The 13,803-nt window shown below is 45.1% G+C and overlaps 1 protein-coding gene across 1 annotated transcript; it reads left to right on the plus strand.

Moving 5' to 3' along the window:
• The first annotated feature begins 859 nt into the window (after positions 1-859).
• On the plus strand, positions 860-7,836 carry EDN1 (endothelin 1). The gene is made up of 5 exons (XM_004315529.4): positions 860-1,337; positions 2,888-3,056; positions 4,367-4,525; positions 4,682-4,795; positions 6,591-7,836. Exons 1-5 carry the CDS (start codon positions 1,274-1,276, stop codon positions 6,691-6,693), a joined length of 609 nt encoding a protein of 202 aa, XP_004315577.1. The 5' UTR covers positions 860-1,273; the 3' UTR covers positions 6,694-7,836.
• Positions 7,837-13,803: the final 5,967 nt, after the last annotated feature.

Below are 13,803 nucleotides of genomic sequence, written 5' to 3' on the forward strand. Positions count from 1 at the left end.
GAGTAAATGGAATATTCCGAGGGGCAACCGCGCTTTCCGCGTCAGGTGTCATTCCTCCCTTTCTAGGCTCCCACCTCAGGTGGCTGCGTTTCCTTCTGTTATTTGGAAGCCAAGGCTGTGGTTTTTTCCTCAAACATCAGCCCCGGTAGCTCTTCGTCTCCCTCTGGCGTTCCTCTCTCGCTATTTCTTTAGATTGGTGCCCCGGCAAATGGGGGGATCCGGGGACGGGAAGAGGGTGGGCACAAAAAGAAAAGCTGATGGGGGCTTCTAATCAGCAATCCCGAAAGGACTGGGTATGTGCCTAAAAGGATCCTTTTTTTTTTTTTTTTTTTTTTAAACTTCCTTTTCTTGCCAACCCCTCTCCTATCTTTCCCACTGTGGACGCAAAGAACTTGAGCCGAACAGCCTTGGTGGGCGGGGGCTGGAAGAAAGAGCAAAGTGCGTCCATCTATCTGCCAAAATGATCTGACCCCGAGTCGGGGGCGGGGGGAGGCGTAAGTATAGAGCGAGAGCGTCCCCTGGACTGATCAGCACTAAGAAATCGGAGAGACATAAAAGGCAAATGAAGCGAACAACAATTAAAAAAAAATTCCCCCGCACACAACAATACAATCTATTTAAACTGTAGCTCATACTTTTCATACCAATGGTATGACTTTTCTGGAGTCCCTCTTCTGATGCTTGAACTCCGGGGCTGGCAGCTTGCAAAGGGGAAGCAGACGGCAGCGCTGCACGGGCAGGTTTACCAAAGGTCTCCAATGGGTATTTTCTTTTCCTTAGCCCTGCCCCGAATTGTCAGACGGCGGGCGTCTGCCTCTGAAGTTAGCAGTGATTTCCTTTAGAGCCCGGCCTTATCTCCGGCTGCACGTTGCCTGGTGGTGACTAATGACACAATAACATTGTCTGGGGCTGGAATAAAATTGGAGCTGTTTACCCCCGCTCTATAGGGGTTCAGTATAAAAAGCCTGCCGAGAGCTGTCCAGGTCAGACGCGCTTCTGCCTCTGCGCTGGGACCAGCGCCGCCAGGGTCCCCGGGTCCCCGTGCGCCACGGCCGCCACCGCGTGCGTCCTCGGACCGCTCCCACTGCCTTCTCTCCTGGCAGACGCTTCTTTTTTCTCCCCATTAAAGAGCATTCGGGCTGAAGGATCACTTTGAGATCCGAAGAACCCGAAGCGCTCGGAAGGAACTGAAGCTGATTTTTCTGCGTTTGTCCCCCCCCACCTTCGGGTTTAGTTCGCAGTGGGGAAGGATTTTGATCCCTTTTTTTCCAGAATGGATTATTTCCCCATGATTTTCGCTCTGCTGTTTGTGGCTTTCCAAGGAGCTCCAGAAGCAGGTAGGCACGTTGACTTGTAAATCCCTGAATGCTGCCGTCTTCTTTTCCACCTTAATGCTTTTCTTGCTTCTGTGTTTTCCCCCATTTCTTTTTATGACTGCCGCTCAGATAGCAAGTGTAGGGGAATTATTGCTCAAAGGTGCTTACATTTTCTAGTGGAAAAAAAAAATCCTCTGTTGAAGACCATTGCTCCTCTAGCATTAAAATAACATTATTATTATTGCCTAGTGTATTTCCTTGGCTTTTAAAAATATGACTCAATTAAAGCGAGATGTAATTTAGCTAAATGTATGTTTGCAATGTATGTGTTCATACAGGTCATAGGACATATAGGAATTTATATCTTGTTCAAATACTGCTTTAATAGTGTGTTAATGTGTGAAATATTTAAACATTTCAGCTTGAAGCCGAGGAATTTTATTCAAGTCATTCAAGCAATGTATGAGAAGTAAAGTCACCTGCAGAACAGCCTGGTGAAAACCACCCCCAGGCGGTTTCAGGGTGAAGCAGGTGTTTTCTTTAAAATTGTCATTGTTGACTTTAGATTTCTTTTGGCAAGTTTTTGGCACTCGGAACAGTGTGGGCTCTATTTCCAGTTTTATTCACCTGTCTTGGGAGGGAAGCTAGGATAAATCTTGGCTGCTGAAGGATTTAGATAGCATGCGTGCATCTGCCCGTTTCCCTCTTTTAGGGTCAGCGCACTTTTTTGTCTTTTCATGACCCTGACTGAAGAGAAAGGATGTCAAGGGAATGAAAATCCTGGAATGTGTCTGATCATTTGAAATGTACAAAATTAGGCAGATAAGCTGCGTGGCTAACTTGTCAGTAAGAGGAAGCATGCTGCCGTGGGGAACGGGAGACGGCAGATCCCGCCCACACCATCCTGCTCCGGGGATTCAGAATTCAAAACCCACGGAACCTTGCCTGGGTCCCCGGAGCTGCTGCTCAGTTTTCCCTTAGGTCAGTGGTTTTAGTGTAGAGCTGATTTCTCTTCTCTCTCTCCAATCACCTCCCCGAAGCTCTGGACCTCCACCTAAGTTCAAGAGGTGTGTCTCATCTGGGCTACTCCCCACCTTACACAAGGTGTGAAGTGGTGGGTACTGCCCTAAATGGAAGGTCATCCTGCATGAGGAAGTGGCTCTGAGTCATGATTTACTTAGTTTCAGGTTTTTGGTCATCAGCCAATTTTAAGCCACCGTAGGTTGTGCTAAGTTCCATGCAGAAGGCAACCCAAATGTCTAACAGGCAGTATTTCTAAGCATTTCCTTGAAGGCTGCTTCAAGGGGCTGGTAAGTCCCTTTTCAGGTGGTTGTTTCCCCTGCACTTGTATAATCTCTCTGAAGCTGGATAAGCCAGTGGCGATAAAGGTGAAGTCATGTTAAGGAGGGAAAATAATAGAGTCCTTTTTGCTCTGTGTTTCTTGCCGGAGGCCGGCTGGGTGCTTCATCTGCTTTTATCTGCTCTGCTAGACGTGGCATCGACGCTGTGACCAGTGTGCCTTTGGGCCTTGGGGGAGACGCCGCCCACTGACCTGCTCTTTGTCTCCCCAGCGGTCCTGGGTGCCGAGCTCAGCACAGGAGCCGAGAGCGGAGGGGAGAAGCCCTCTCCCAGTGCGCCCTGGAGGCCCCGCCGGGCCAAGCGCTGTTCCTGCTCTTCCCTGATGGATAAGGAATGCGTCTACTTCTGCCACCTGGACATCATTTGGGTCAACACTCCAGAGTGAGTCTCTAGAGGGCATCGTTACTCCAGGCTTCCTCCCCTCCAGCTTCACGGGAGACTGGAGCCCAGTCACTCTCGTTACTTTTGGGTTTGGACTCTGAAGGTAGCATTTCTGACCCCAGGAAAGTGCCCCAGTGGGGAAAATGCCCCTCAGGAGGCTACCACACGTCTCGGGGGAGAAACTCTGTGTTGGGCCTCCGGGGAGAATGTTTTCCATTGGGATCTGCCTGGGTTTAGGGAAAACGTTGCTGAGGTCATACGTGGCTTGGTCCAACCTGTGCTTCTCATGGAAGGGCATAGACTGAAGAGGCAGAAAGGATTATAGAGAGTTATAGTCTAATGTCTTTATCTTAATTATAGAAAAACTAAGACCCGAAACGTTGAAGTCACTTGCCAGGATGAATTTATGGTAGAGCGAGACCTAGAACTTGGGTGTCCCGACTCCCTGCTTTGGAAAAGCCTATTTCAACACAGCAATAGAAACGCGGTCCTTAGAGTTCCCTTCTGCCTCCCGAGCGAAGAAAGCAGTTTCCCCCATCTCCCCCTGAAAAGTAGTTCACCCATCAGAAGGAATCCTAAACAAAAATACATTGATTGTGCCTGCGGTGTCCCGTTATGGTGAGGGATGACTGAAATGCAAACAAAATCAAACGAAACAAAAACCACAGCGAGCCTCATACTTAGTAAGGTGATACTTCCAAGGGGAGGACTTTATTCTTTAGGCGAGAATCACAATGGACACCCTGGAAATTACTGGAGAGCCTTCTGATGAGGAGTCCCTCTACAGTTGTATGATAATCACCAAATCACAGGAGGTGTGCAAACCTGGCGTGAACCATGCACGCAGTAGTGTGTCCCCCCCAGCCTCCTCAGGGGGCCCTTTTAGCATTATCATGTATCACTTGAATTGAAAATCGGTTTTCGAAATCTTGTGAGTCATGGTTTTGCATGGAAGTCCCCCACCCCCACCCCCAAGACCTGTTAACTAAGTAGAGAGTCAGAAAAAGGAAGAAAATACGAAACAGATACCAAAGCAGAGATGTCATAATTTCGGCCAAAAGACAAGGCTGCTGTGTTGAGAGTTGACATGGAATTTCATTGACTTAGAAAAACTGATTTTCTCCTGGGTGGGTCCACACACTTGAGGCCGTTGACCGGCATGCCACCCTGACTGTTAGCAACATTTGACTCTTCTGAGTTTCGCTGCCAAATCCTGTGGTGTGAGCTCCTTAGGAGCTTGCCCCAAAGAATGCAACCTCTGGAGACGATCAGTTATGCTCATAACTTTTGTTCCTCTCTCTCCATGATAGGCACATTGTTCCATATGGACTCGGAAGCCCCTCTAGGACCAAGCGATCCTTAAAGGATTTCTTTCCTACAAAGGCAACAGACCACAGGAAGAGATGTCAATGTGCTAGGCAAAAAGACAAGAAGTGCTGGAATTTTTGCGAAGCAGGAAAGGAACTCAGGTGAGTAGAAACACCTGTGTTTTCCTTCAGTTTTATGCCTTCCTGACCGTCTTCCTCTTATGATGCTGTCTTCTTGTTTAAAAGAGATTAACAGAGGCATTGAGAACAACTGAAGTTCCTATTGCTGAAATGTTCTCCCTATGTGTATTTTAACAGGGACCAAGACACCATGGAGAAAGGCTGGAATAAACAAAAGAAGGGGAAAGACTGTTCCAAGCTTGGAGAGAAGTGTCTTCATCAGCAGCTGGTGGAGGGAAGGAAAATAAGAAGGTAAGAGGCTCCTAAGAGCAGCTGGTCCCCGTCACCTATGAATGGTCTACTCTCCTAGTCATTCTTGCCTTGATGGGAGAAAGGCCCAGAGGACAGTAACAAAGAAAAGGGGAATCTTTGTGTTCTCTAGATTGAAGAGAGCAAAGGAATCCCTCTCAAATGTTGTCTTGAAGGCCTTGAATGCAGGCTGCCGCCCTCTGTACACTTTGGTGATTTCTAGCACACACACCACTCATCCTAAAGGTAGATTTTCCAAACAAAATCTATCTAGAGACACCTTTGTCATTTGGTCACATCTAGTTTTTTTACAGCTTTCCCTGAGAAATTAAAAATCCTTTCAGGGAGAGTTTTTTATTTTTTTTAATTAAAGTGTCACATATAATCAAATTCTTCAAAACACAGCAGTTATTCAAATGGCCAAAGGGAAAATAAAGTCAGGGTTGGTAAGAGTTAGAGCATGCCATTTTTTCAGGTTTATTTACTTTTTAAATAGGGAAATGCATTTGGTGGAGACCCAATGTCATTCCCAAAAGCTTTCTCATTTTTTAATCATGAGCTGGGATCTGGATTAGTAATACCATAGGATTGCTCTGAGCAGTTTTTTTTGTTTGTTTTTGTTTTTTTTTTTTTTTTGCGTTACGTGGGCCTCTGACTGTTGTGGCCTCTCCCGTTGTGGAGCACAGGCTCCGGACGCGCAGGCTCAGCGGCCATGGCTCACGGGCCCAGCCGCTCCGCGGCATGTGGGATCTTCCCGGACCGGGGCACGAACCCGTGTCCCCTGCATCTGCAGGCAGACTCTCAACCACTGCGCCACCAGGGAAGCCCCCTGAGCAGTTTTAGAGTGATAAGTCTTCCAAATCCTAAACATTTTGGAATTCACAAGCTGCAGGGAGGAATCCTGCTTTCAGATCCACCCCATATTCTACGTTTCCCTATCATGGTCAGTGGCAACTTTTCCCGGAAATCCAGTGGCAAGAAGTCCTAGGATCCAAGTATTACGAGCACAGGCCTGGCAGTCATGAATGACTTCTGAGTTGTTTACTGCTGATGCGGGGCCATCCTCAGCACTTCCCATGTGCTGTTGAAGTTTCCATATTTATAACTTCAGGCCACTAGTGCGCCTTCAGATCGCAAGATTACGTAAATCACCGTTTCTGGACTGACTTGGAAATCTTTTTTTTTTTCTATTAGCTTCCATTACATCAACTATTAAATCAATGTTACAGTCCTTCCCTTTTTCTTTCTCCTAGAAACAGAAAACATGAAACCTGCAAAAACAAATTTTCTTTACTTGCCGTAGAATATTGTTTTGGGCCTGCCTGTAGGTCTCCTCTCTTTGAATTTCTTTCCCACGAAGCCCCCTTCAATTTCTTATGTGTTTAAGAAGACACTCCTGGCTATTTGAAACCTCTGCCGAATGAGTCTCTCCGTACGATCCCACAGGGGTTGGGATAGTGCTTGGGACAGGGCTAAAGAAGGAAAGAGAAGATCTCTAGTTGACCTTAGAAATTGTACTTTAAAATTGTATTTAATACCCAATTCCCTTTAGATATGACCATATCACCCTTATTCTCCCTGCTCACCGCCCCACCCACTGCCATTCTAGGCATAAGAGGTAGTTTATTTTCACTTGAGGTTAGCAGGGTAACATGTGGTTTTGGTTGGGGGTGAAAGTTCAGGATCCAGATTTAGATTTGTTTTTACCAGATTCTAATTTTAGATGTCTCTTTTGCCTAGGAATGATTTTTGTAGAAAAAAAATAATAACATCGTTTTCTCTTGTCTGGTTTTAATAGGTTGGAAGCCATCAGTAACAGCATCAAAACATCTTTTCATGTTGCCAAGCTGAAAGCCAAGCTCTACAGAGATAAGAAAGTGACCTACAACCGAACACACTGATGGCAGGTTGTTGGGGCCTGTCTGAAGCCTTCTCATCCACCAAGAGCCCTGGGCCTGACTCTGCGCTCTCTCCACGTGGCTGGGATCAGAGCAAATGCATCCTCCCTGCTTAGACCACTTCTCGTTCCAGACTAGCACAGGACCAGCGCCCTGGGTGCAAACATTCCAGGAAAGGTTAAGGAGTCCCCCAGCCCGTCTTCATTTGCCTCCATCAGTGGGAACTGCTTTCGTTTCTCTCCTCCTTTGGGGTGACAGCGGGCTATGCAAAGAAGGCAGAGAGATGCAGTGACCTGCAAATTAGGGTGACCTCCTTCTTAGAGGGAGGAGGAGAGGAGATTCCACTTGCGGGCGGCGTCCCCGTCCCCGAAGAGGTTCCAAAGGGAGTGTTTGTGTCTCACTCAGGCGCCTGGCACATTTCAGGGAGAAACTCCAAAGTCCCTGCAAAGATTTTTCTAGGGAATGCACAAATTGAAAACACTCTAAGGACAAACACTCGAGTTAAAAAAAAAAAAAAAAGAGAGAGACTTTGTTTTTTTAAATTCATAAAATGCAAAATTGAAAGAAACTGTTACTACTGTAAATCAGGATGAGTTTCATGCATATGAGTCTACCTCACCTATATTGCACTCTGGCAAAGTATTTCCCCACCTTTAATTATTGCTTCCCCAGACTCTTCCCTCTCTAAAATCCCCACACTAAGCCCTAGCCTCATGGAAGTCTGTCTAATGTGTCAACAGTAGACATAACATTTTCAGGGTAATCTACTAGCTCTGTTCCATAAGAAAAGAAAGATCAATTGAATCAGCAGATTCCCTTACCTTGATTTTTGGAAACACAATGGTATAGGATTGTTTAGGAGAGACACTGAAGGGTAAACATTGTGGTGATTTAAAGCTGTCAAATTGTTTTCCTTTATGTAACTGGCTCATGGAAGAGGTTGGATTACATTTTGATGTACTTATTTTTTTATAGATATTTATATTCAAACAATTTATTCCTTATATTTACCATGTTAAATATATGTTTGGGCAGGCCATATTGGTCTATGTATTTTTTTTAATGTATTTCTGAATGAAATTGAGAAAATGCTTTGTTTTGCCTGTCAAGGTAATGACTTTAGAAAATAAATATTTTTTTTCCCTACTGTATTGACTTTGAATCATTTCTGAAATTTCTGAGAAGTGGGCCAAAGGGGTAAGAATTAGGTAGGGGGATGATTAAAGATGGTTTCTTGGAAAGGTGACAATTAGAAGGAAAAGAATCATGGCTAATGAAAACAAGAATTTGATTTATATCTTAAAAGTTGCCTTTAGATTGCATTAAGCTAAAAACAAAACAAAAACCCAGCTTTCACACCTCTGTCTTTCCCTGCATAGCCGCCTCTGCTTCCCCTTCACCTGCAAACTCTCCAGGGACTTGATCCATTAGCTATGCTTTGGCTATTAGACGGGATCCAACAGTTTAAGCTGATGATGTGGTGAGAGGTGCTTTCTCCATGTTAATAGACTGAAGGAAGCAATGGCAAGGCGACCTCCCCAAAGGTACCTAATTATACACATTCCACACCAGAGTTGCTTTGAGAAAATGGCCTTCTCACAGCAAGTGAGGGCTCCCACTGGCTTTTTATTTGCTCAGATTAAGAAGTGTGTTTATTGGGCTTCCCTGGTGGCGCAGTGGTTGAGAGTCCCCCTGCCGATGCAGGGGACACGGGTTCGTGCCCCGGTCAGGGAAGATCCCACATGCCGCGGAGCGGCTGTGACCGTGAGCCATGGCCGCTGAGCCTGCGCGTCCGGAGCCTCTGCTCCGCAACGGGAGAGACCACAGCAGTGAGAGGCCCGCGTACCGCAGAAAAAAAAAAAAAAAAGAAGTGTGTTTATTGAGGAACACCAAGCACCTTCTCTCTTTCACGGTAGGGTAGGACTGGACACGTGCCCTTGGAGCCAGAGATACCAAATGCTGCTTCTGGGCCTCCTGCATCTCGGCACCTCCCTCCTCCCCACTTGGCCTTGGCTGACCTGCCAACCCGTTGGGGAGAATAGTGCTGCGAACGGTTGTTACCAACAGAAGCCCAGAAGAGTTTGATCAGCTTCTGAGAATCTTCACCGCCTTTCCCTTACAGTGTTTGAAAGAATGCCTGGCATTCCTCAAATAGTAGCTCACAGGGGTCACTGTTGTCCAAACAGCGACACATCTGAAGGATGTTAAGTAACAGTCTTCAGGTGCGCACAGCCAGTGTCCTGGGCAGAGTTTCTATCTTTACCGGCATTGCTTTTCATCTTTCACTTTTTTGTTTTTAGGAGACAGTCCAGTGTCTTTGGGGAATTGCTTATAAAACTCATTTCATCTAGCAAACTGTTTCTCGGTGTGCGGTTCTCAAGAGGAGGGTGAAGTTTTGTCCACATTGACAAGGGACTTGGCCTGAACTTAGCCCCTGTTAATTGTGAGCAACCATTCCATCCCCTGGCATCATGAATTTCCTCATCCATTAAATGAAAAAGGGGAGGAATGTCTCTAAAACTCCAAGAGCTAGCCTGAGATGGCAGGAAGAAGTGGAGGTGACAGCAAAGAGTGAAGATCTGAGCCTGGAGGACATGACTCTAGTATATTTAAGAGGGAGTTGGCATGGGAAGAAGCCACTGAGAAAAAGTAAAACAGGGCAAGCAACGGGGATGAGATTTTCCTTTTCTTTTCTTTTTTAAGAATATTTTTTACTATTCAGACGTTTAAATCCTCTTCCCCGGTGCTTTCTGCCTCAGTAACCGGCAAGAAAATTAAAAAGTGTGGAGCAGCACTCCTAGGGCATGAGGGTCAGTAGTAAAATACGTTGGAAGCTTCATAGGAAATAAATATTTTTGGAGTATGTAGGAAAGATTGACTATTACTCAAGGATCGTGCCAGCTCGAGGGGTGAATTGATGGCCCGGTCTGTCATACTTTCTGCTGCTCTTCCAGTAAAAGCATGGTTTCTGGAAGCCCACTTAGAACAGATTTCTCTCTACACACTAACGAACAGGCAGAGCTCTGATCTCAGGGATCCAAGGACCCAAGGCTCCTGGATGGGGAGAGGTGAACTCTGGTGAAGGGAGAGGTACCCACTCCAGGGGTAGGTCATTTTCACTCCAGGGATTAGCTTCTTTTGTGATGGAAACGATTGGCTTTTATCCTGCCTGTGCTTCCCTGAAATACTCAGGGTATTAGACAAAGAAACTAAGTAGAGTTCTCACAACTCCAGGTATTACATTAAGCAGGGGTTCCCTCAGGAAAGAAAGAGCAATCTTTGGTCTTTCCAGGGGAGAAAGCCAAGGCCCAGAGAGGGAAGTGACTTACCTAAGGTCACACAGCAAGCTGTAGCATCTCTGGAGCCTGAACCCTTGAGCACGGCTGTTTCACTCAGAGGCACCTAGAGGTCAGTGGAAACAGACACCCAAGCCGACCTCATTAGAGGGTTCTAGGTGGTAAAGCAAAATCGCTCTTCACAAAAGCTTTGCCTTCCAGCCTCACAGATGACGGTTGACAGAGCCATCCTTTTTATTACTCTCTCAGGAATATCAATGTGCCCCTGAGCCCCGGTCACAAACATTTTAGTTGTAAAATATTTGTTTATTACATCATCCTCATGATGCCAATACACAGTTGGCAGAAAAATTACTATAATTTACAACGCCAGCCTCCAAATCTGGTGCCATGAGTGCTTCACTGACAACTCCTTCTGGAAACATCTAACACACGGGAAGAGATTGCAGCGATGATGGCAGAGGCAATAGCGTTTCCTCAAATCCCGGGTGGCAATCAGAGAAAGATCTAGGGCTGGTGCCATTGGATAATGAAGAGAGAAGGGCCTCAGCCTTGGGGGTCACTGACTGATGGAAGTGACGTGTGCCAGGCCCGACAGGCAGCGTGCTCTTGCGAGGCAGCACATCGGGAACCTGACTTGCAGTTTTGCGGGTTCAGAGTCTTCTGTGTTTCTGCAGCTTATTTTTCTCTTTCATATTCTGAATCCTTCCAGGCCTCCACCCTAAACTGCTGTGGAAATATCCAGGGGTGAAATTAACAACAGCCATCACTGGCATGGCGTGGGCACTGATGGGGACAGAGCCGGGGGGTGGTTCTGTGGTCCCCAGGCCACCAGGTTCCTGGCGGTCCCCAACTAGACCAGATGTTAAACCTCCAGGTGTTCGATTGTGGGAAGGTCCAGCCGTCTGAGAAGGCATGGGCAGCCAGCATGGAATGTCCAGATTTCTTGCTTCTACAGCTAGTTATCAGCCATTATGAAAGTATTTCAACAATAGCCAAGACACGGAAGCCACCTAAACGTCCATCGACAGATGAATGGATAAAGAAGTGTTACATATATATATAATGGAATATTACTCAGCCATTAAAAAGAACGAAAGAAAGCTATTTGCAGCAACATGGTTGGACCTGGAGATGGTCACACTAAGTGAAGTAAGTCAGACAGAGAAAGACAAATATCATACGTAGAATCTAAAAAAAAATGATACAAATGCATTTATTTACAAAACAGAAACATACAGAGAATGAACTTCTGGTTACCATGGGTAAGGGTGTGGGGGGAGGGATAGACTGGGAGTTTGGGATTGACATGTACACGCTGCTATATGTAAAATAGATAACCAACAAGCACCTGCTATATAATATGGGGAAGTCTGCTCAGTATTCTGTAATAACCTAAATGGGAAAAGAATTTGAAAAAGAAGAGACACATTTATATGTATAACTGAATCACCTTGCTGTACACCTGAAACTAACACAACATTGTAAATCAGCTCTACTCCAATATAAAATAAAATTTTAAAAAAACTAATATAGTCTCACTGGTACATGAACCCGTGCATATCAGACTTGGAAGTATCAAAACTCTTCGTCAGCTATCTTCCTGACGTTCACTGAGTGGGCCCGCAGGTCTTCACACCTGCTGAAGTTTAGCCCCACATCTTTCTGTCCTTGGACCTTTGTTGTCTTGCTGCATTTTCATCCCTCTGTATCATCCTCTCACTCTCCATGAGTGACTCATACACTGACCTCCTTTGGTAGAAGTGGAAATACTCTAAGGTATTCTTCGTCTCCTTGGAGGTTTTTAGAAGGACAATTTTACGGTGGCCTCCACTGGGGTCTGCCTCAGACCAGAACTTGCTAGGGTCTTAGATCTGCTCTAGGATTCACATGAAGGAGCTACTTGTAAGGCTGAGTCTTTGTCTCTTAGATTAACTTTGGACCCTGAAAGGGTGGCCAGATAATTTCTCATTAAAATGGGGACACTTTGGATAGGGATTGGTGATGCTCTTAACAACGACCACAGACTGTCATGGGCAAACTGGGACATATGGTCACCCTAGAACAGGAGAAGCCTTGAAGGAGGTCAGAATTTCAGACCCACTTTGATCTCTTAGAGGTGACCTGGACCTTGGCTCTGTTTAAGCAGACTCAATGTCTATATCTCTTTATCTGCAGACCAGGCGAGGATAGAGAACTTTCACCTTTTCTGGGGCCTCCAGCCTTGAGTGTGGAATTTCAGGCATAATATATAATAAATGTACAGATGGGTTACAGGGTTCCTTCAGTGAGAGAGGGGCAAAGGTGACAATGAGACGAGACTACAGAAGATTTATAAGACCCGTCTACAGGGATCTCTTTAGAGAGTTTGCATAGGTAAAAAATTCCTTTATTCAAGCTCCACTTTAGTGGTAATTGTCCCAACTGGGTGAGTCTTTCTATCTCTTTGTACTCCAGTTCACCCTGCATATCACCATCATCATAATAACCTTCCCCAAGCGCTTCAATCATAATTTCCACAAATGCACAGCTAGAAAGAACTTAAAAATAAATGATGTTATGGATTCCCTTCTCAAAAAGTCTCCCATTGCCATTCTCAGCTTATAGAACAAAAAATGTTACCTACTGACAGTGAGCAAGGAGAAGGACCAGATTGAAAGAAAGGTTAGAAAGAGGTACGATGATTTCTAAGTTCTTAATTCTTTATTACGAATATCTTCAAACATAGCTAACGTTTGAGAGAAGAGTATAATAAACCCAGTATACCCATCATACAGGGTTAACAGTTGTCAAGGTTTGACTGATACAGTTTCACCTCTACCGACACTCTGTCCTCCCTTCCTGGATGACTTTGAAGCAACCCCAGGTGTCACTGTCCCATCTTCTGTCAATATTTCAATATGGATATAATGCATTTGATATACTTTGTTCATCCAAGTAAAACGTGAAATAGCCAATTGGATATGGGGGTCTGGAGCTTAGAGGGATTGAACAATGAATGTCCCTGGACCTCATGGGACCCATCATAACACAGGAAACAAATATGTTACCAGCTAACATTTATGCAGTGCTTACCGTATGCCAGATACTCTTTTGAGAGGTTTGCAGGGATCAACTCATTTCCTCCTTAACTATCACCCTGTGAGGTAGGTACTTTTATTTGCCCTGTTTTATGGATGAGGAAACTCAGGGACAGATTAAGTAGTAACTTTCCCAAGGTCAGGCAGCTAATTAAAGACAGAGCTTCGTATGACACAGATAAACTAGTTCACTATGCTTTGTGCCTAAGAAGAATACAGCGATAAAGGCTACACTGTGGGATAGGAACAAGTCCTATGACGGTGTAAAAGTGACAGTGATCTATTCTGCGTGGGGGTGAAGACAGGAAGTGTGATGGGTTCTTGGGAAGATACGGTGAGGATGGGCCTTGACCCTTACCTAAGCAAGAAAGCGCCCGAGAGATTTATAACTCAATCAAAAGTATAGAAGAGTCTCAATAACATGCTTCGTCTACAGAGGACTTGATCAGAAGAATGTAGCCTAACATGCTATCTATCTCATCAAGAGGTAATTTATCTTACTACAATTCAGAAAGGATCATTAATTCAATGATACTGAAAATCGTCAAGCATCACAACCACAAGAAAGAGAATAAAACTTTCATTTTCCTAAGTGACATTGATATTTTCTGCTAAATTATCCTGCTAAAACCCAGAAAGGGTAATTAACTCAATGATATTGAAAATCCTTAAAGAGCATAACAACAGCAAATGGGACTAAAATCTCTTAATTTCAAGTGGCATCAACTGGATTGAAA

This window comes from Tursiops truncatus, chromosome 10, assembly GCF_011762595.2.
Source record: "Tursiops truncatus isolate mTurTru1 chromosome 10, mTurTru1.mat.Y, whole genome shotgun sequence".
NCBI lineage: Eukaryota > Metazoa > Chordata > Mammalia > Artiodactyla > Delphinidae > Tursiops > Tursiops truncatus.

What these genes read in the sequence shown, in the direction of transcription:
- EDN1 (XM_004315529.4), top strand. Translation starts at nt 1,274, where the DNA reads ATGGATTATTTCCCCATGATTTTCGCTCTGCTGTTTGTGGCTTTCCAA. An exon ending in ATTTGGGTCAACACTCCAGA is followed by an intron (nt 3,057 to 4,366) that starts GTGAGTCTCTAG and finishes TCTCCATGATAG; the next exon opens with GCACATTGTTCCATATGGAC. An exon ending in GAAGCAGGAAAGGAACTCAG is followed by an intron (nt 4,526 to 4,681) that starts GTGAGTAGAAAC and finishes GTATTTTAACAG; the next exon opens with GGACCAAGACACCATGGAGA.